General features: G+C 39.6%; 2 protein-coding genes across 2 annotated transcripts in view; both read left to right on the forward strand.

Annotated features, from left to right (window-relative positions):
- The first annotated feature begins 2162 nt into the window (after positions 1 to 2162).
- On the forward strand, positions 2163 to 5653 carry LOC119408697 (zinc finger and SCAN domain-containing protein 2-like). The gene is made up of 4 exons (XM_037675538.1): positions 2163 to 2508; positions 4137 to 4243; positions 4359 to 4461; positions 4571 to 5653. Exons 1-4 carry the CDS (start codon positions 2247 to 2249, stop codon positions 5551 to 5553), a joined length of 1455 nt encoding a protein of 484 aa, XP_037531466.1. The 5' UTR covers positions 2163 to 2246; the 3' UTR covers positions 5554 to 5653.
- Positions 5654 to 16363: 10710 nt separating this feature from the next.
- LOC119408454 (serine/threonine-protein phosphatase 2A 55 kDa regulatory subunit B gamma isoform) overlaps positions 16364 to 21852 on the forward strand; it is a 39579-nt gene continuing 34090 nt past the window's right edge. Inside the window, exons 1-2 of the mRNA XM_037675280.1 lie at positions 16364 to 16536; positions 16776 to 17107. Coding sequence (XP_037531208.1) covers positions 17032 to 17107 — 76 coding nt within the window. The 5' untranslated portion in view covers positions 16364 to 16536; positions 16776 to 17031. The remainder of the gene's footprint in view (positions 16537 to 16775; positions 17108 to 21852) is intronic.

The raw sequence follows: 21852 nt of genomic DNA on the forward strand, positions 1-21852 counted from the left end.
TATTTTATTAATACTGTGCTGAGCTTGTATATTTCAGAGCAAATCATTTTTTCCAATATTTTGCATATTTTCTGACATTTGACATTTTCTTTCTTTGTGCTTCTTTTGAAAAGTCATTAAACATATATAAACTTAAATTACTGTCCACTGTATTGCGTATTTTATTGATAAATTGAAAATTTACCAAAACTTTGAGAAATGCATGTCAGACCCTTTTAAATATAAGATAGTTTTATGAAAAATATAATGAAATTATTGCAGTTATTGCCATTTCAGTCGAACCTACAAAATTACGTACAATCTCAAGCATATTGCGAGATGTCAGGCTTAGAGTATCTGTGTGAAAACTACTACATCGGTTTTTTGCTCATCTCTTAAGTTGACAGTTATATTAATTTAAATGTCGACTAATGTTGGTTAGCTTATCCAGCCTTCTTGATTTGTGTTGATTCCAAATGCTAATCTGTTGAGGATGTACATCTAATCTTTCTGGTAGATTATAAAATATTTTGCTAAAAGTTGGTGCCACAATCTGTTGTCAGTATGTGTGTGTGGGGCATTGGAAGTACCATGAAACATTTTTTCCAAAATAAGTCTTATAGAGAAAGCCACAAGTTCCAATGGTCCTGGAAAATGTACTGAGTTTGACCAAGGTGCACCTAAAGAAAACTCACGTGAACTGATTACCGTTTTATTTCCAAAAAAGTGCAGACGTGATTTAAATCAAAAGTTCTAACAAGTAGATGTGTCAAATTCTTGCTCAAATTTGGGGTTGCTATTCTGCTCAGTTCAATGTTCAAGTTCCAAGTTTCGTTGTCATTTGCATCACGTGGTACCTGAGGTGGAATGAAATTGTGTACTCAAGGTCCCAGTTACACCCAAAATGTGATGTGGAAAGCATTTTGCCTGCATGAGTATGCGTGAAATAGATGTACGACGCAAGTTTGGGAGATATGTACTCCTCAACTTCACAAACGAGGGATTTGCCATATCTCTGTCCAGATTTTCTGTAATAAAGCTCCACGTTTTGCTGTCAAGTTAGTCCTTTATTGAAATTATTAAGTGAAAAATATATTTCAGCACTAGTCTCAGCTACTACCACTCTAAACCTGAAGTAAATATTGATCTTCTTTTAACCGTTATTGCCGTTAGTAATGTGCATGCACAGTCTTTTGAGATGCTTTGGGATCTAGATGAGTTTTAGCTGTGCTCTGCTGTCATTGCATATCGCTACCACAACTTGAAATACCAATACATGTAAATAACACATTTTTATATAAGTCAATAAAAAGCAGATGTATTGGACCAAGAACAGACTGGAAAAAAAAAAAAAAACCGGGGAAATTATTTGTGGGCGTGGTGCACCAATATACGCATGCGCAGTAGTGTCTAAAACAGTTTGTGTTTGTCCAGAGGAACAGATTGAACTTTTTTGGATTTTTCTACCTGGATTATTGAGCATGCATCAGGAGAGTTTTTGTGTTTGTTAATGTTGATTTACGACGGATTAGTTTTGATTATCTTCAGTTAGGTTTACTCCACTCGTTAACCAGTTAGATATACACATAATGACTTTTTTTCCCCTGCGAGTTTCAGTAAAGTTAGTTTAAAGGTTCATTAGTGGCAGACTGAAACAGGCTGACAAAAAGCATGATTGCCCGCCTTTGTATGCAGCCGATCTTTCAGTTATCGCGAGATTTCCGTTCCTCACACAGGTGCGTGCCCACCTGCTAGCAAGATTATCTTTTTTCCTGAGTTTAAGCTTGTTTCACTGCTCCATTGTTGGTCAGTGGATATTCTTGGCCCACTACCTTTCCAACCGGCTCCATTATTGATCTATTTTTCCAGTTATTTCTCTAACGTTTACATATTAAGCGTCAGTGCTAGCCGAAAGGAGCTAGCTTACACTTCGTTGAGGTCCTTGTTTACATTTTATTCAGAGGTAACGTGTAGAACCGAACACTACCTGTCACGTTTTTTTTTTAACTCCCTAAACTATTCTTTATGTTAGTAGTGCAAACTGGTTGCCTCAGATGGCTTTGTATTGTAATCGCTGTTCTGTTAACATCCCGAGAAAAAAGGACTGCTGAGCGATAGGAGGAAATTTACTGCTTGGCTGCTGAAAACTGTCGTTAAGTTAGAAATGTAGCATGAAAGCTGGGTAGAAGATTCAGTTTACTCCCTCAAGAGGCCATTCGCTCGGACAACAGTAAGACTTTAATGCTGTATATTTCAAACAAAGAAACATGGAGTCTGTCAGGAGTGCTTTCCACGCTCAGCTGGCCACCGTCATGGACTCCCTGCTGGCTGCAGCCGTGTGCGAGATCGCCAAGATCTTCGAGAGCAGCCTGTGCGATCAGCAGGCGGAGCTGGCACAGAAAACCGAGGAGATCTCCGTCCTCCGGTGCAGACTGGAGAAACAGGAGAGGAGGCTGAAAGCGGAGGGTGCAGGGAGCGAGGGCAGAGAGGAGTCAGCAGGAGGCAACACGAGGCAACAGCCTGGATCAGGTATTTGGACTGCATGCACACTGTGGGTCTACTGCAATGCAAATGTTGGGATGGCAAAGTTTGACAAGTGATCAGGAAGGCAAAAGTGAGAATTTGGTTCCTCTGGTTCATGCTATATTTTATGATTTTATTATGGAATAGTTTTTGTCTGCTGTTAACCAAAGTGATGTTGTTTATTAGTCACATGCAGGTTAACACGAGGTCAGCAGTGCAACAAAATGTTCAGGATGAGGAGAACCAATTTGACACACTAAACAAAAGAACAAACAAGAAATACTAAAGAATGCAATAAGTGCATAAAATAAAGTACCAAAAAAGTGAAAAACAAAATATAATATTTACAAGGTTCAAAGAGAAATAGTAAACAACAACATGGTAGAGTATAATGGTACAACTAGGATTAGTTTGTATAAATAAGTATTTCACAGTTGGTAATATAAGCTTAAATGCACATGATATATATTGCACATAACTAACATACTACAAAGGTTGTGTGACAGGTTATTGCACAGTGACATTTGAGATTAATTGAATTATGATGGTAAGGTAGTGACATGCGTATGTGACATACATGATAAATGACATTCAACCTTTATTTAGACAGGTTAATCCCATTGAGCCTCGAGGACTCATTTACAAGAGAGACCTGATTTCAACAAAGAATGATGATGACAATGGACAGTTATAAAAGGCATACAGATTATTTTTTTTTTTTACAATTTAAAATAAGATGGCAAAAAAAGTAAAACGGCTAGATTATAAGGTGAATGCAGACATACATGATACAGCCACATAGTGCAGCAGCAATAAACATATCACAGATGTGGCTTAGTGCAATGTTCTTGTCAGTTGTTCAGTATTATTATCGAGGGAGCTAATTAATTATATAAAGTGTAAAATGCATGGATAGAATAGGTTTGATGAGTAAAGAGAGTAAAAATAAACTTCTTTATTTGTAAAACAATTCCTATTTTTACGAGGAAAGTGTAATGTTTAAAAGCATTTCTGATTTTTTAAATTTTACAATCGCCTATTAATTTTGTATAGGGCTGCACAATATTAGACACTTTTATGATGTAAACCAACATTTTCCTCACTTTATCTTCTGTCATCACTATCTCCTTCACCATGTGTGGACATCAAGTCCAGTGAGAATCAAAATATATTGTTAGCAAACAGAACCTGAAATGTAACGATTTATTTGCAGTCCTTTGCAATATTGATATTGCAACGACGATTAATGTTTGATCTGTCTTGCTTATTACTTATATAAGATTTTATATAGAGCGACAGGAGATTTGATGAGCAAAGAGAGCAAAACACAAATGTATTTGTACTTTTAACCTTTTTTTTTTTTTTACTGTGAAGCATTTTTAGATTTTTATGTGGAGAAAAGCATATATAAATAAACTATTGCTTACTATTTCACAGTCACTTGTTGATTTTGAGGTGTTTTATAGAGATTATATAAAAAAAAAAAGTCTTGAAACAAATGTTAATGTTTAAGTACTCAGACGTTTTCTCCCATTTTGCTCCGGCTTTTAGTTCTGTGATTATCTTGACAAAGTAGTTACAGAAATAGCAGCAGGGATTGCACTGATATCTGTTTTTCCCCCACGCACAAATAGGACCAAATGTAGGAAAGGACGTGGCTACTGATTCGGACTCGGAGAACGTACTGAGCATGCTGAAAGAGGAGGTTGTGGGGCAGGATGGAGCTCCTGTAAAACACGAGGTCAGATCTTTTTCTTAGCAATTAAATTGTTAGGATTTTTGATATCGATTCATACTTCTTAGTTTACTTCTACCTATTTAAAATCTTAAACATTTTGTATTATATTTCTGAACAGCACGTTGGATCTCTGTCTGTCACAACCCAAGCCACAGAGGGAAACCTTACTGGGGATGATGGGGAAAATGACGGTCTTTCTGCTACACAAGCTAGGACCAAAAGTAAGAAAGTCACACTGACTGTTTGCAAGTTTGTTTATGTAAGCAAGACATAACTTGTTGGTCGTTTGATGAAACTGTATAAATATTAGTTTTCCTTATTTTTCTGCAGTATCTAATTGGAATCCCAGCGGTCACGGTGCAGACCCCAGCACCCTCCAAGATCAAGCATCTGCTCCTTTTCTCTCCATCTCCCAGAGCGGTCGTTGTTCTCCTCGGACTGAGCCGAACCTACCTCAACCAGGAGAGTGGTTACCAGGACTGGACACCACTCGAGGTAATGCGTCGGGTATGGAGAACCCGCAGACGGATGGTACAGACTGTTCTGCTGCAGCTAGCAGCAGCACCAAGGTGGACCCGTCGTGCTTCCGACCTGGTTACAGATCAGACGAAACCAGCAACGAAGGTGACGATAGCTCTTTTTCTTTCCTGAACCAGGAGTCGGAAAACCAGAACTCAGAGCAGAGTCAGGATATGGGGCCGAGGGGGGCTCATCCAGACCACCCTCAAGCCTCCTCTGGTGAAACGGCGTGGCAAACGAGGGCTGACAGAGCTTCAAGAAGTTCTGTCAGTCACACACGGCGGATGACGAGCTTGGCTAACAGAGACCCTCTGCGAGCGCAGTTGAATTCCCCGTCGCTCGCTGTGCGACAGTTAAACACTCTGGTCCCCCCTCCAGCTTCCAGCGGCGGTAATGGACGCCCTTACTCCTGCCCATACTGCACAAAGTGTTTCACCTACCCCTCCCATCAGCGCAGACACCTTTTACGGCACACGGGAGTCAGGCTGCACCCCTGTCAGTTTTGTGACAAGAGCTTCCTCACGCCATCTGAACTGACCGTGCACACTCGCACGCACACCGGGGAGCGGCCGTTTGGCTGCGCTCAGTGCGGTAAACGCTTTGCTCGCAGCGGAAACTTGAGGGCCCACCAACGGGATGTTCACATGGGGAAGAGGCCCTTCGCGTGCGCCGAGTGTGGAAAGAGATTTGCCCACAGGGGGAACCTGAGGGTGCACAATCACAGAGTCCACCAAGGAGAGCCGTACTACACGGACGATCAGCCGGAGCCGGACATGGGCCCAAATGCTGTTTAAAAACGTTTTTATTTTGCAGAACAAGTCAAGGAAAAGAAACTGATTTGTTTTTAAATTGATGACAGGCAGCCATGGAACTATGAGCGATGGTCAGTGTGATGTACGGTAAATGTATTTGCCCTGATTTTATTTTCTAGTTTGGAGTAAATGTTGAGTTTTAGTTTACTCTATAAACGGATAACTTTCTGTTCTAATGTACTGTGAACAATTAGATATGATTAAGAAATGTTGGTTGCTGATGTGAAAAAAAAAGTCGTCATCTTTGTTTTGTAATTTCAACATCAGCTCTTGGTGTGTTTTTATTACTTGAAGTGAGAACATTGAAGTTTGCTGTAGAATGAAGTTGGTTTTAGATTTCCATGTCTATAATGTCTGGGAGAAAGATGCAATTATCACTCTTGGAGGATGTTTATTAATGTTTTATTTTGCAAAAATAAAAAAATGGAAAAACGTTGGAATTTTATTATTATTATTATTTTTGCAGATTGATAAGGGGAAAAAAATCCCTCAAAACTTTGAACTAGTTTTTTTCTGTTGTCTACCTGTGTTCAATTTTAAAATGTTTCTGCCTTTATCGCACTACAAACTTTAATTCACTGCGAACAAACAAAAGTTTTGTTTTGGAGTTTCATAATGTTTCTGAATGTTTCGTAAGGAAGAGGATTAGACCCACAATAGATTTTTATTTTCCTGAATTCTGACTTTAATCTCAGAATTTGTGATTATTCTGTGTGAATTTGTAGGAAAAAAGTCAGAATTTTGACTTTAATTTCAGAAGTATCAGGGTCATGGGGAAAATAAAATATATTTTTCTCAGATTTATGAGAAAAAAATCAGAATTCTGAGATTAAACTCTGATATCTAGCTTCATTTTTCTTCATAATTTTGACTTTTTTCCCACCTTGGCCCAAATTGTCTTCCATACATGTGAGCGCGCTCATGTTTCTCATCAGACACCAGCTGTAACCTCTCGTCCACAAACACTGATAACTCCAAACACATCTGGATTTTCACGCGTGCAGGTGTTTGTCACAGAATGCAAAGTACAAGGTGATATTGTATTCTTTGTGATGATTTTTTCGCCTTTGAGATAAAAAAAAAAATAGCTACATATTTTGCAAAGCAGCTGTTACATTTAATGTTATTTTTTTATTATTTATATTTTCTCTCCATAAACTAGAACAACTGGATAAACCTGGAGCAGTGGTGTAATGCCAGTAGGAGTGGGATGGTGTCCCTGTGAAGGTTTCCAGTCTTTTTGTTTGTTTGTTTGTTTGTTTACTGTGCTGTGAAATTGAAATAATAATAATAATGCTTGAAAGCACAGTTCTATGCACAAAGTAAACTAAAAAGATAAAATTGCCATTATTGCACCAGTTTTTGACAGACACTAGGGGGCAGTGCAAACAAACAAATAGTTTGGCCTCCAGCTACCCTGTTGATACTACAGTACTTGTGAAATACATTATTTAATTTATTTGTATATATGATGGATTCCTTTGATCCTTCATGTATGAGTTGGTTTTAAGTGTGTACTTGTTGAGCAAAATGAAAATGTGAGTTGAATTACACAAAATGTTAGTGTAAAAGTTTGATCCATCTATTATCTCCACCTGCTTCTTCCTTTTTGAGTCACAGGTGTCACCGGTGCTCATATCCAGCAGTCGCTGTGCAAGAGGCGGGGGACACCCTGGACAGGTGTCCAGTCCATCACAGGGACACAGAGACAAACAACCATTCACTCACTCACACCTAGAGTTACCAGTCAGCCTAAACTTTGATTCCCTTTGTTACAATTATCTTAAAAGTTGTAAACCTTTGGAATTTTGTCGTACGTTTTTTTTTTTTAGTCAGTCCTTGTAATTATTTCTGTTCTTAACATCAAAGGAAACATTACATCCTAATGCTGAGTAATCATATCGTGCCCAATAATTAGCTTGAAACAGCGCTCCCTCAGAGCTGATTAAAATATTAGAATCTACTTTTTTTAAATATTCCTCCACTGCAGGTTGTGATGGAAACCCTTAGATTAAATTTTTCTTTAAATGCAGAAATCTGTTTAAGAACATCTGCTCAAACGTCTTAACTTCAGCTGAACTTCAGACTGTTTTAATTTACAGGACTGAAAATGTCTTTGTCCCTGTCTGTCCCACACAGTCTCCGCTGCTGGACAAGCCCCGGTCACAGACTCTGTGCATGTATTCCCTCGGCTGCTGAGTCCATGCTTTGCTAACAGACAGATTACATCAAATGACCTCCCCTCCCCCTCAAAGGTCACCTGTGTGTGTCTCCCTGTGGATTTTTCTGCTTAGTAAAACAAAAATGACCCAAGTTAAGAATGCACGAGGAAAAAGCCTAATCTGAGTGGACAACGAGATGTAAAGTTTGATGGTGATGCTCCCCACTGAGTAAAGCTGTAGGTTCCCGCAGACCTTTTAAAATGCACTCGTTCACTGTATTCAATGAAAGTATGAGGTCAGATTGCAGTGTTAATCTATGCACAGATTTTAAAAAGACGTTTTAGTTTATGTATATATTTAGCTGAACGTAATCTCCTTTCTGGTCAAAGCAGCTTACTCCCAGAGGAGAACACGATCAGACAGGGCGGACCACAGCGGGAGTGTATCGAGTTGTGTTATTGCACCCTCGAGCAGCTCAGCTGGTAGAACTGTTGCCTCTCATCAAGAAGGTTGCTGGTTCAAATCCTGGCCCAGGACCTTTATGGGTGGAGTTTGCATATTATCTCCATGCATACATGGGTTTACTCCAGTTTCCTCCCACAGACTGTAAACATGCATGTTAGGCTGATTGGTAACTCTAAACTGTCCCTTGAAAGGTTGTTTGTCTATGTGTTCCTGTGATGGGATACTTATGCATTATTTTTATTGTGCATTATGCAAAAGGGGCATTATAGAGACAAACAAGGTGGTCCCGCCTCTCGCACAGTGACTGCTGGATTTGGGAACCAGTGATCCCATAACCCGAAAAGGAAGAAGCGGGTAAAGATAATGGATGGATTTTGGGCTTTTCTGTGTTGATACATGTAGTGGTTGTAATCAGATACTTTTAATGTGCGTGCTGGGACCTCTAAGGGATTAGAGTTGCCCAAAGGTTGTTCATAATCCACCCAGTCCCACCAACACCCTAGAGGCTGTGGTTTCATGTTGGGTGTCATTAGTGTACTGGAGCAACTCCCCCCACCCTATCAGGGAATTATTCTGCTGCCTAAAGTACTGGTTGATCCATTGTCTGCTGACTGAATTAAGCTCTCGCCTAACATGCTACTAGTGTTAGGCTGCAGAGCGTTTAACTTGCATCTTGTGAAGTTTTTTTTTTTTTACTTGTTAGAAATGCTGATTTCATCTGGCTGTGTTCACTGCAATGTCATCAAGACATACAGTAGCAATACACAACGTAAGAAACAAAATGTGCAGATTTTGTTCTTATTTTGATCGTCGATGTACCTTAAATTAAAAATATTTCTGTCAAAAGCTGCCAACTACCGTTGTTTACCTGTGAAAGAGTCCACGTGTATGAAAATAGGTCAGCGATGTTCTTGGCGTGGAAGTGTTGTTTGGGGTCCAGACGTTTAATCATTTCCATGAATTCGTTTAGGAAAATATGCAAATGCGGTTTTAAAACGATGCACTTGAAAATGAGGTGTTTCACCCTTTTTTTCTGGGAAATATCACCAATGTGATAGATTTGTACGGGGAACTTACAGAACGCTGCTCTTTCGACATTTCAGACTGGAATTTGCTGTCATGGAGGACCAACCCTCGACGTGCCTAATCTAATCTAAGAGACTAATTATAAGCATTTTCTCTGACTAAAGATAAATGAAAATTCAAGTTATAAATGTCCTGAGCTATAGATTAAAATAAACATTCTAACTAAACTTTCCAGTCTAGCAGAAATTTTGTAAAAAAAAAAAAAGGTGTGTTTAAATACTGAGCTCTGTTGTTTCAGGCCCTCCACCGCCCTGCTTGATCCCCTGTCTTTATTTTAGACGGTCGTCTTGCTCGCTTTTTCTTTTCTTTCACGTTTAGCAGCAGATCCACTCATATATTTCCACCTAAACGTCTTCTCCTTGAGTCCAGGCTTGTCCCACTCCACTATCTTTGTTTGCAGTCTTTTGTAGGTCAAGGACGTGACTCAAACTTCTTTGTGTTTTTTGTAATGGATTCAGCCAAGGGCTTTGTTTACACTGAGTGCATACCTGCATTTCAGAATTGCACATTAAAATATCTTGAAACCTATTGGAGCAAACTCTTTCGAACGACATCCTTTTTATAGTTCAGGATGCTTTTTTAATGTTTTCTTTTGTGGTCTGCAGTGAGAACCTGTAAAAGTGTAAATCCTTCAGTGAGGGGCTCACAATGCTGATGGTACAGCTCTCAGCTTTAAAGTCTGCATCTCTTGTGAAGGTTAGTGTGTGGTGGGGGCGTTATTTGTGTCTCCTTACAGTATATTTTACTGGGTGCTCTGTAAATGTGCGTGTGAGAGACCGTACCTTCTCCATAGGCTGCTGATGGGTTGCTAAGCAACCCTGCGTCTGCACCGAGAAGTGGGGGTGGAGTGAAAGAGCGGCACCAGGTCAGCACGGGCAGACACACAAGTGTTGCTGCATGTGAACGGACACTTCGTTCGCCTGTGATGAACGAGGACGATCACTGTCCGTTTTAGTTTGAGGTGTGGGCCCGATCCTGGTTGGGGTTTCAGAGTCCGGTGCCTTTTGTAAGTGCATGTAAAAACAAATGGTAAAGTTTGCCTGAATCCACAAGGTAAAATCTAATGCAAAACTCACGAGTTTCGTTAAATCCACACCGAAGGTTCATGACATGTTTTGCTAACAGAGTTGACCCCAACAGTTAATACTAAAATTTTAGGCAAAGATCTCATGCAATGTGTAACAGTTGTATGTGTTGTGAATGATTGTCAGCTATAGCCACACCAACGTTTAGCACAATATTTGTAAATCTGACTGAATTATAGCCATTTTTGTGTTTTTCCAAGGCCACTTGGCAACCTTCTTGAAATGGGCTGGCTCCAAATTTTCCTCACTTGTAGAGAGACAGTCATTGATCACTTCCTTTAATCAAAATCTGTCCAGTGGTTTGGGAGATGTTTTCATGATTCATGATATAACAGACGGACACGGTTGACTCCAAATAGGTGATGGCAGACTGTAAACAAAGATTTAGTGCAATCTGTTCGTGCTCAAAATATGTGCTGGGGATACATCTCAGCTACTATTACACCAGACTTTAGGTCAATACCTGTTAAATTAACAGATTTGTAGCCATTTTTTTTACATCGGTTGGCTGTGGCAGCCTTCCTGAACCTTATTAGCTTCAAAGGTTAGCCAGTTATAGATGTACATTCATTGATTACTTACTGCAAACAAAGACACATCCAGTGTTTCATGAGATATTTTGGTAAGCGACACAGACATGGACCAAAATATATTTGGCGCCCGGTGACAAAATAATATCTTTCTCAGACTGCAGCCTTATGAAATGTTGAGCGTTCTTATTAAATCTTAAATGAAGATAAAAAATGCCAGAGTCCACCCCCTGCGCTGAAGACGACGAGAGGACAGAAACAGTTCAGATTTATTACAGGGCAAGGGGCCCAGATCACGGAGGGGATGGTGGGTGGTCACGCCTGCTGTCTCCAAGGTAACAGGATGGTCCAAAGCCAAGTCTCCACGCCTGAATGACCCGTTCTCTACAGGAGCCAGTCTGCTGCCACCCAGGCAAGGTCAGGGCAGGTTAACAAGGACAAGCAGAACTGGATTTACTGTACCTGAACAAACCTGGCAACAAACCTGGCACATGAAGGTGGCGGCCGCAGTGATTGTAGTCTTATAGAGTTTCATGTTAAGATTTTACACGCAGACAACATGGCAAGTGTGAGTTTTTGTGTGAAAAACATTTAAATCTGTATTCATTTAACTCTCAACTTTTTGCCTAATTTGATATGTCATCTCTTGGCAGCGTGATAATTGTTTACAGTAAAAGAAGACCCAAGTGCCAAGAAGTTTTTTGTTTTTTGCATTTTCACTCAGTGGTGTAAAAGAAAATATCCTGCAGCCTTAGCTTATTTTTTAGCTACTATTTTAACATTTTTCAGCAGTTTCTGTAGGACAAACCAGAGCTAAAAGTTCAGTTAATGATATACTTCAATACTTGATACAAAAAGCAATTGTTTAAAAGTGTAATGAGGATGTACTGATGCTAACATGTCAGCATATCACGTTATTAGTGGACCACGATAGCATAAAGTTAAAAACAAGAGGGTGCATTGATCAAGTGACATGATTCACCGCATAGCAGTGGCGGCCATAACCAAAGAGGGCAAGCGTCTGGATTTAGCATTGTTGTAGAAATTAGTAAAATATCTAACAGTAAGGGCTGATTATGCAAAACAAATGTAAAGCTCATTATTGATTTTCAATTCAATTCAGTTTATTTATAAAGCACCAAGTCACAACAGAAGTCGTCTCAGGGCGCTGAACAGAAACATTCATATCTAAAATAAGTTAACAGAAGCATTCATATTTTCAAATAATAATTTAACAGTATTTAGCTGAGAAATAGTCATATAATATTAGAATCATATACGGTTTCTAATGTATATAAAAATTAAAAAAATGCCACAAAGTTGTGTGCATCAGTTGTACCAACCAAAGAGCTAAAAGGAAAACGTGTCTCATTTCTCAAGTCAGCAGATTTGATTTTAATTACCTCAATGTGAATGTGATCCGACCAGAATTAAAACTAATAATGTAACCATTTAAAATTGAAATGAGCCTATAAAGCCAACCACTGTTAATTATTGAATTGGCTCACAGATAGTAGCCTCTGTGGCATATATTGCTATACAGGGTGCATCTCTATGCTGAGTCATGCTAAAATTTTGCACAAATTATTAAATAATTTATGATTTACACAGTGTAAAATAATATTATATATTTGACTATTTTTAGGTTTCCATTACACAAACCTGACCTGCTGTTGAGAAGACGATTAGCCAATACCAGTAGAGACAAGTTTCATCTTTCTAAGTATAATTTTCTAAATGTCTGTAAATACAGGTAAATAATAAGAAATATATGTTATTCAATTCGGTTCTGCAACACCTTTTATGTGTAAATTTGAGTTGTGCAGTTTTTCTTAAGGTAAATTTCAAAATACACCACAATAAATAAAATTACGGTGTTTGTATTATATGTATCCCCCCCCCCCCCACACACACACAACTGTACATGAAGATATATCTACAGCATCGCTTGAAAGTTTGTGAACCCTTTAGAATCTTTATATTTCTGCATAAATACAGTATGACCTAAAACATCATCAGATTTTCACACAAGTCCTAAAAGTAGATAGAGAGCCCAGTTAAACAAATGAGACTAAAATACTATACTTGGTCATTTATTTATTGAGGAAAATGATCCGATACATATTTGAGGTTGTGGTTTGGAGTAATTTAGTATAAAGTAAAATGGCAAAAAATAAAATTAATATAAGTTTAATTGTGTTTCTTCTGATTTGTTCATATTTTACAGCTTCTAACTGGTTGGTTATTCATTGATGCCTAGTTAGCTACAAGTGTTTGCTGAAACACTTGTAGCTAACTAGCTACTTGAGTGAGTTCCCCTAACTTTAATGTCCATCAAATGTTCCTTTTAGTTGTTTTTCCAGCCTGGTTAAAGAAACAACCTAAAGCAGGACAATTTTAAATAACTGAGGGACTTTTTAGGGTCCTGGTCTGAGGCAATAGCCTGAAGTGATGGGCGATGTGCATTCTTTCAAGGAATATTCATATTTGCTTTTCTCCACACTGACGTCCAGTCTGCAAAAAAAGTTTTTGTTGGCAGTAATGTCTATTTTCATTTTAGCTAATGCCACAATTTAATCGCTTACTGGTCAGTATGAATACTTTTAAATGGACAAACTCATCCTGCTTTGGTATTTAAAAAAAAAAGTTAAATAGATAAATAGGACGTTCAAACCGAGAAATTTAGACATTGTGGACATTCATGCACATAAAAACAAATCTGAAAACATTAAAGATATTTGTAACGTTACACACTTTCGCCTCTACACTTTGATTTCATGTACTACTTGTTAAGAAATGAATGGGGGTGTGGGGGGCAATTAACTCTTTAATATATTTAATAAGCAGAGTTGATTTTGTAAGTATGAGACATGCAGGTACAGTAGCTGTACCTCGATCCAGGAGTGAATGAACTTGGGCATTTGTTCTAAATGTGTGATATATGGCCTTCAGGGGACATTTAAAGAAGACGTGGCTGTGGAGTGTGGATTATGATTGGTGAGTAGTAAAGGGGTGCAAATTGGCAAGATGGTTGTCTTGAAGTACATAAGATAAACGGCACTTCTTGTTCCCTGGTAGGGATAGTTACAGCCTGGGGGCAGCAGTGACGGCACCACCTGTCTCTGGCAGCCACTCTCTAGTGCCACGCCAATCGAAGCCTCTGTGGTTTTGTAAACGGTCATTTTTGATCATTTTAAGGAAAATGTGATGAGCAACTGTGAACAGTATACTAGGTACAAAGAGCTTTATTCATAAATAAAGATACAATAAGTTAAAACATCATATATTATTATCACTTGTTTAAGATGATTCACTTGGTCATATAACAGATTAACAGCAGCTTTAAAAAAACACAACTTTGTTTTTTTTATTTTATTGAAAGTATCAATATTAATAAAACTACCAAATACCCTGCTTTTTCTTGGTACTGGAGGTAAAAAAAATAGTTAAGCATGATTTGTCAACCCTAGTTTTGAAGCCATGCATTGTCAAATGTAATATTATTTGTTGTTTAAGTGTTTAGTGTTAAATACAGTACACAAGGGTGGTTTTAGCCTAAGCTAATTTGCAATGCCCTAATGGACCTTTACGTTACCGTATTTTTTGGACTATAAGGTGCACCGGATTATAAAGTGCATTAAGCGAAACTAAAACATTTTGACAGATTATTGAGCATCGTGTACCACATCAAATCGGTTCGAGGTCAGTAAGTACAATCAGAATTAATACATAAGGTGCACCTGATTATAAGGCTCACTGTTGATTTGTGAGAAAATGAAAGGATTTTAACCGCGCCTTATAATCTGTAAAATACGGTACATAAAATATATATTTTTAATTGGGCCAGTCAATACAAAACAACTAATTTTTTTAAATTGGTCATTTGTTTTAACATAGGAAAAAATACAGTTTTAACTGTAATTTGATATCTTTTATTTTTTTATTTTTCTTGTTGACAATTAGACAACATGATCAAAATTTTGTTCAAATCTCTTATGCCGCTGAAGCTAGTTGACACATTATGTCGTGATTGTTTTGTGTTCACAAACACAAAAGAGAGTTTTAGAGAGCACGTTTTTATAGACACTTTCTGAACTCTGCTGGTCAACCAGTTATCTTCCTTCGACAAGAACCATGCATCTTGGGTTCGTTCAGTGGTGTAGTCTACATTTTTGTAGTGGGTATACAGTACCGCGGTAAAGTTCGTTTTCACTGGACACTGTTGAAGCCATGGAGCACAAATGTCCAACGTAAAACTAATTTTACCGCTGTCGGTCCGTATACTGTGCTTAGAAACCAAAGTACACTGGTTAGTACAATGTAATTGTCAATTTATTTTGATTTTTAAGCATATTGAACATTTCCAAATTTTTCTGATGCTTATATTTCAACAAGTGTACAACAAACTTTGTACAACAGTTGACTTTGTATTAAAACACGTTATAGAATTTATAAAATGGTATCAAAGCAAAACATGTTCAAATACCATCAAGTATTAAGTAGTAAGTACAGAAGTATTAATTATACAAAATTGGATGGATAAGCAAATGTAATAAACAAGTGCTGCATACAGATAGATTGTTAAGGAAGCGTTTAACTGCTGTTTAACGTATCAATGACACGTGCCTAATGATATGTCATGTATCAGGCACTTTGAAGTGGGTATACTCTGTATGCCTGTGTGTCATGTAGCCTACACCACTGGGTTCATTGTAGTAAAGTGCTATGTGTTGTCATCATTGTATGTTGGCAAAATTGGTTCTCTGCATTTGAGCCATCGCACGTGGGATGCACCCAGGTGGAGCAGTGGGCAGCTATAGGCACCCAGGGAGCAATTGGGGATTGGGTGTCTTGCTCAGAGACACCACGACATGTGGGAATGGCTGGGGATTGAGCCTGGGGCTTTCGAGTCCTGGGTCGGCTGACATGCCTCTACCCCATCTAGGCCCCTATTATCATGGAGTAAAGCAGGAAATCATAAATAACTTACAGTAAAATCTTAGCCTTTTACTGCAATGTTGTTTTTCAAGCTGTAAGAAAGTGTTTGTGTTGATATTCCTAAAACACTTTATTTGATTTCTCTCTGCAGATTTTCTTGTGGATGAGGCTGTGTTGAAAAGTCTGTGTCAGTGTTTGCTGTGGCTCAGTCATGTCTGGTGAATCCTCTGGTTGTCACTGTAGTTCATCTTCAGCACCAGGAAGAAGGAAAAAAAACACATCTTCTCTCATTAATCAGAACCTTTTAGGACACTCCGCTGCTTCCACTGTACCACCCACCTCCCCGTCCACTCTGCTGCTTCATCATAGTTAATCACCTACAATCAGTGGTGAGGCTGCTCTCAGTTCTCTGGACGATTGGCTGTGCTTTCTGTGAGGGCGGGGTCTGCACTGATGCATCATCCGAACGTACCAGCGCAGCAGGAAAGATCCTCTCTCCCTCCCCCTCTCCCTACCTCTCACTCTGCCTCTCATTTCATACGCAGAAGCACAGACTGCAGCAGAGCGCAGGACCAGCAGGGTTTTCCTCCTCCTCGTTCTGGAACAGCAGAGAAACCAGAGGGACGCCGACCTGCTGCGGAGGTCATTTATGGAGGATCCCCAGTGGAGGGTTAGGCCTGCCAGCTGCTGACACTGTAGGTAAGTGTGCATCTATGTCAGTGCAGGGGTGTCTGTGTGTGTCCATGCATTTAAGTTCACTGCAGAAGCAGCAGCACTGCAGATACTCCAACCAAAAAGCTTCTGCTCATCACTCCCACCCCCATCCCCCAATCTCTTCCACCCCATCTTCTCTTGAAACAAGCACATATTTTCCAAAACAACTGCAGGGTGGGCATTTCCAAGCAAGCTTATGCCTTCAAATGATCCTCTCCATACAGGTGCACATCAGGCTCTCAGGATTTGCGAGGACTCCCAAGAAGCGCTCGTCTCTCCTTCGGGACTGCCCCACTCCCCTGCTCGCCTCCCATCCTCACCTCAGATTAGGATGCTCGGCTGCGTGCCCCTGTGCTGAGGAGGCGTCGGCGAGCAGCAGCATGGGCGCTGTGCTGGCCGGCATCCCCACCACCCCCTCCACCACCAATCTGCCACCACCACGCTGCCCACCGGAGACGGGCGCTCCCCCCAGCCCTGCTGATGGGCGAAGACACTGACGCCACCCCGACGCTCAACCACCACGGCTTCCTCCCTGACCACAACTATGTGACTGAAGGTAAGAAGGAGTTAAGAGGGAGCTGTGTGTGTTTGCATGCTCTCCCATGCAGGGCGAGTCTATTTGTATAATCTTTAAAGTGTGTGTGTGTGGGATCAAATAAGATTAGGGCGGCTTCCTAATCTCCTGTAAGCTCTGTGTTCATGTGCTCAGACAGAGCTGCAGACTTTGGAGCAAAATGCAACTTCGCTCGTCTCACTCTGTCTGCGTTTTGCCCTTCTTTAAAACATATTTGTATGTGTGTTGGTTTTTTTTGCAGCCATTCTTTCACCATGTGTAACATTTTATTTGTCACACAGCAGGGAGGAAGTTATTCGTCCAGTTGTCTTTATGTTTGTTTCAAATCATGTAATCTCAGGGAGAAAGAGGAACAAATAGAAAACATATTTTCCAGCAGGATATTTGACAAACAGAAAGGACAGTTTCACTTCATTTTGGCAAATTAATTACGTTTGTCAGACTCACACACTGCTGCACTTCACAGCAGGTGCATGTGTCAAACTGAAAACACATCAGATATGTGCTGGAGAAATATTACAGAGCTCAGCAGCTCACAGGACGCCCGAACCTCAAACCTGAGTGTTTCCTGCCAGCAGGCAGACTATAATGTTGTATAACACCTTGAATAACACATTTAATCTTAATAACACACCTTATTCTCATGATCCTCATATTATTTTAGACATTTGATTTAAGCTGCCTGTGTTTCAAGCATCTCATCTTTTTGCTCAACAGCAGAAGAAAGGGGACACTTGTAGTTCAACAATTGTTTTCACTTTTAACTATTCTTGTTTGTCTGCATGACTGAATGCGATTCTGTTTGATTTCGTCATATATGAAGCATCTTTCTAAGTTGTAGCTGAGTGTATGGGTTTATTCAGGACGTTTGAGGAGTGAGCAGCAAGAATGAGTCCTAACATCCACCAGCCGTCTATTATCGCCATAGAAACAGTCAGTGGTGATAAACATGCTGCTTTTCACGCTTGACCAGCATGACTGACAGGCTGTCTCCACCCACCAATAATGGCAGTATTAATTATTCCACACATACCCAGCAGACATTATTCAGGGAGAATTGCTGATGAGCTGGTGGACACACCGCCAAGCAGCATTGGACTGAAAGTGCCAAAAGCAGAGAAAGCAGCGGGACGAACGAGTTGCTCTCTAAAAATAAACCTCATTGAAATTCCACTGATGATCAACCCATTATTTATTGCAAGCAAGTATTTTCATCTAAATCACCCCCCCCCCCCTCCACTTTTCACCCATGCTCACCCTGTCTCTCTTCACATCTCCAGCCCTACCACTGCTGCCCCCATCGGTCCTCCAGTGCAACCAGCAGCATTGTCCGGTGCTGAAGTGGTGCATCTGACCAGTAATTATCCAACAGTGCTCTGAAGGCCGCTCAAACACAATATGTGTGTGAGAAAGACACAGAGATGGGATTTTATGTATGTGTGTGTGTGTGTGTGTGTGTCTGGGGGGGTTTCATAATTTATATAATTAATAATGTAATAATGTATAATTTGTTTGCTCAGATTTGTGTGTGAACGTGTGTCTGCAAGTGTTGTGTGTGTGAGCGGCGCACACAAGTGTGTTTGTAGGTATTCCCATCGGGATTCCCCTGCCCTTTAACTTTTATGGGGGAGGGATACCCCTCCTCCCTCCCCCCTCTTTCACTTACTGTCCCTCTCCTCATTCCCTTTCTCACTTTCAAGATATCTTCCATTTCTTCATCCTCCCCCTCCAGCTGGAGAAGCGTGCGTCCAAAGAAGGGCCGGAAATAGTAATAAAATGGAAGTTTGGATCGTTTTGAGAGTGAATGTAAAAACTTAAAGAAAATAATTACTGTGCAAAAGTCTTTAGGCTGCCCCCTTCTTTTTTTATATTTTATTTCCAGGCAGCCAGAGGTTTAAAAAAGGCTCCTAAACATTTTTTGTTAGGAGTCTGTCTCATAGATACAGTTTGTTTCAATTCCTTTAATCAAATCGGGAAAAATGCAAATGATGACACACAAAACAATATTTTAGCTTCAACATGGTGAGTCCCAAAGAGCTAAACTAAAGATAGCAAAAGGATGTTGCACCTCTCAGGTCTTGTGTCAAGATATTGTTCATTTGCTGCAGATTTTCAGCCTGACGTTTTTTCTTTTGTCCTCAACTTGTCCATTTATTTATTTGTGCACAACAGAGTTGAGCACGAGTGCTGGATTTACATAAGTAAAAATACAGGTAAACTCTCAAGAAAAACTTGGACAGACTTTCAAAAAATCCCAGAGAGACCACAGCTAGTTTAAAAGACGAGCATATTTATTGCAGAGCGTTTACTGTGAGATATAAATATATTTATTCTTTCATGTCTGTCTTCTGTTGAGAGAGGTTGAGTTAAAGCTCTGCTTTACTGAAAGACTCAAGGAGACATTTTTAAATCTATTGTCAGCCTGTCTTTTATTCAGATCCTTGTTGAGTGAGGAAAACCAGTTCAAACTGTAACAACTGGAGGTCATTACTTGATGATTCAGGTTTTGCTGTTAGTTGTTCTGCTGTTTGATGGTGCTAAGATGGTTTCTGGAGTCCACCCTCTCCCCCGCTATGTAAGGTGCTATTTATAAGACTGAGTTTGTTGTGGCTCCTCGGACTGATGAAGTCTTTTGGATGAAAGACAAAATGTTTCAATTAAAAGAAACCGTGCAGAGGACCTGACTGAACTTTGTTGGACTCCCCTGAATCTTTTCAATCAAAGGGCGTGTTGGGAGTAGGGCGTCAAAGACGAGGCACAAGATAACACGTGCCACTCAAGATCCTACGTGTTTAGCCCAAAATGTCAAATGTTGTAATTTTTTGTTAATATCATTTTTGTTCATTTACAAAGTGAAGCCTCATTTTCAGTTTATATTCAGGGTCAGGGTTAGGCTACAGAAATGAATAGAAGTCAACACTATAGTTAGTGTGTGTATGTGCTTGTTTATGTTACGTTGTGAGGACCATTTTTGAACACATACTGCATTGTGAGGACCAAAGCCCAGTCCCCATAAAGTTCAAGTGTCGTTGATGGGTTAAGTGATTCCCAACACTGGCCCTTGAGGAACACCATCCTGCATGTTTTAGTTGTTTCCCTGCTTTGTCTCAACTAATTTGAATGAACGAGGGATTAACAGGCTTTTACAGAACTGGATGAGGTAATCAAACCACTGAATCAGGTGTGATGGAGCAGGGAAACTAAAACATGCAGGATGGTGTTCCTCAGGGACCAGGGTTGGGAACCACTGGGTTAGGGGTTAGGTTTAGGACTAAGGTGTAAATTTAGGATGAGTTAAGTTTAGGGTTAGGTATGTACTAGTAATGGTAAGGTTTAGGGTTAGTTATCTACTGGTAATGGTTGGGTTTAGGGTTAGGTATTGTAGTGAACCTGGTCTGACCCTTATCTGACCTCAAATCTACCAGATGGACAGAGACTGTTATTTTCATTAATCTGAATAAGTCTGGGCCATCTGATGACTTTCTTTCTTGAATTAATCAAGCAGAAAAGACAATTCTTTATAATCATTGCTGTCTTACAAATGTTTTGATAATCAAATTGTGTTAGTTCACTCAATGCTTTACAGGTTGAAAAGAACTACTCATTTTTATTTTACATAAACAGTAAGTAATGATTTTTATTCCTCATTCAGAGAAGAAATCACCTGAATATGCATTTCTTGATTTTCTGTCTGAAATGAGTCAAGTCGTAAGTATGTGAAAGGTTGGTTTTCGGTCAACTAAAATGTTTACCGAGAAAGATGTCATGTTTAAACTTTTTCAGAAGATTACCAAGAGTTGACTCCACGAAGTCTGCTCTCCTGCAATAATCTCTCTGTCAGTTGTTAAAACAATCTCATCCTCTGACCTTGGCTTAGATAACATCTTACGTCACAAAATCACTCCTCTTTCTGGTCTATCCACGAATCAGAAAGCTCTGAAGTAAACTCGGAAGTAAACTCATTTAAAATGTGACAACTTCCCGGTTCTTTCAGGCTAGAGTCGAGTCTAGAGTGGAGTCGGTTCCAAAGAGTGCAGTAGATTCCATGGAGAATGGAAAAGTTCTGAAGGAGTTCAGAAGAGAACTAGAGTTATGGAGAGTTTTGGAGTTGCCGAGAATCCAGAGACGTTTGGAATTATAATTTCTGTTTGAGCTAACCACGCACGACTCTCTAAGGATTTTAGCAGTTCTCAACGGAGACGCTGATATCAGTTGAAAAGGATTCTTACTGAGGTGATCGATCATCAACAAGGTAAAACTTCTTCTTCGACCAAGTGTACCGTGGGCAAAGCTGAGATCTGACGGAGCGTGCAACTTCTGGTCAAACAGATTAAATTCCCTCACATAGTTCTCTGTAAGATAATCTCCTTTCATCTTAAACTCTTCTCTCTCACAAAATCAGTACAGATATTTTAGAAATATCTGAAGCAAAGTCCTCAAATCACCGCCGAGTGATTTGAAGTTCATTATTTGTGAAACTGTCTGTTATTATTTTCATATTTTGCCAAATTAATGTAAATGTTTGATGTTAAACTTTGATTCTGAAAATAAATGACTCCATTCATTTGATGGGTCAAAGATAATAACGTCTCTCGTTCACATTTCTGTTAAATTCAATGCACGGCATTTACAGTCAGAAAAATGAAGAACTCGTGAAAAGTATGCATAAATATATACACATATATTTGTCATACAACAAGTGACACGTACCCACGTGACTCACTACA

This window comes from Nematolebias whitei, chromosome 4 (genome assembly GCF_014905685.2).
Source record: "Nematolebias whitei isolate Nwh7 chromosome 4, NemWhi1, whole genome shotgun sequence".
Taxonomy (NCBI): domain Eukaryota; kingdom Metazoa; phylum Chordata; class Actinopteri; order Cyprinodontiformes; family Rivulidae; genus Nematolebias; species Nematolebias whitei.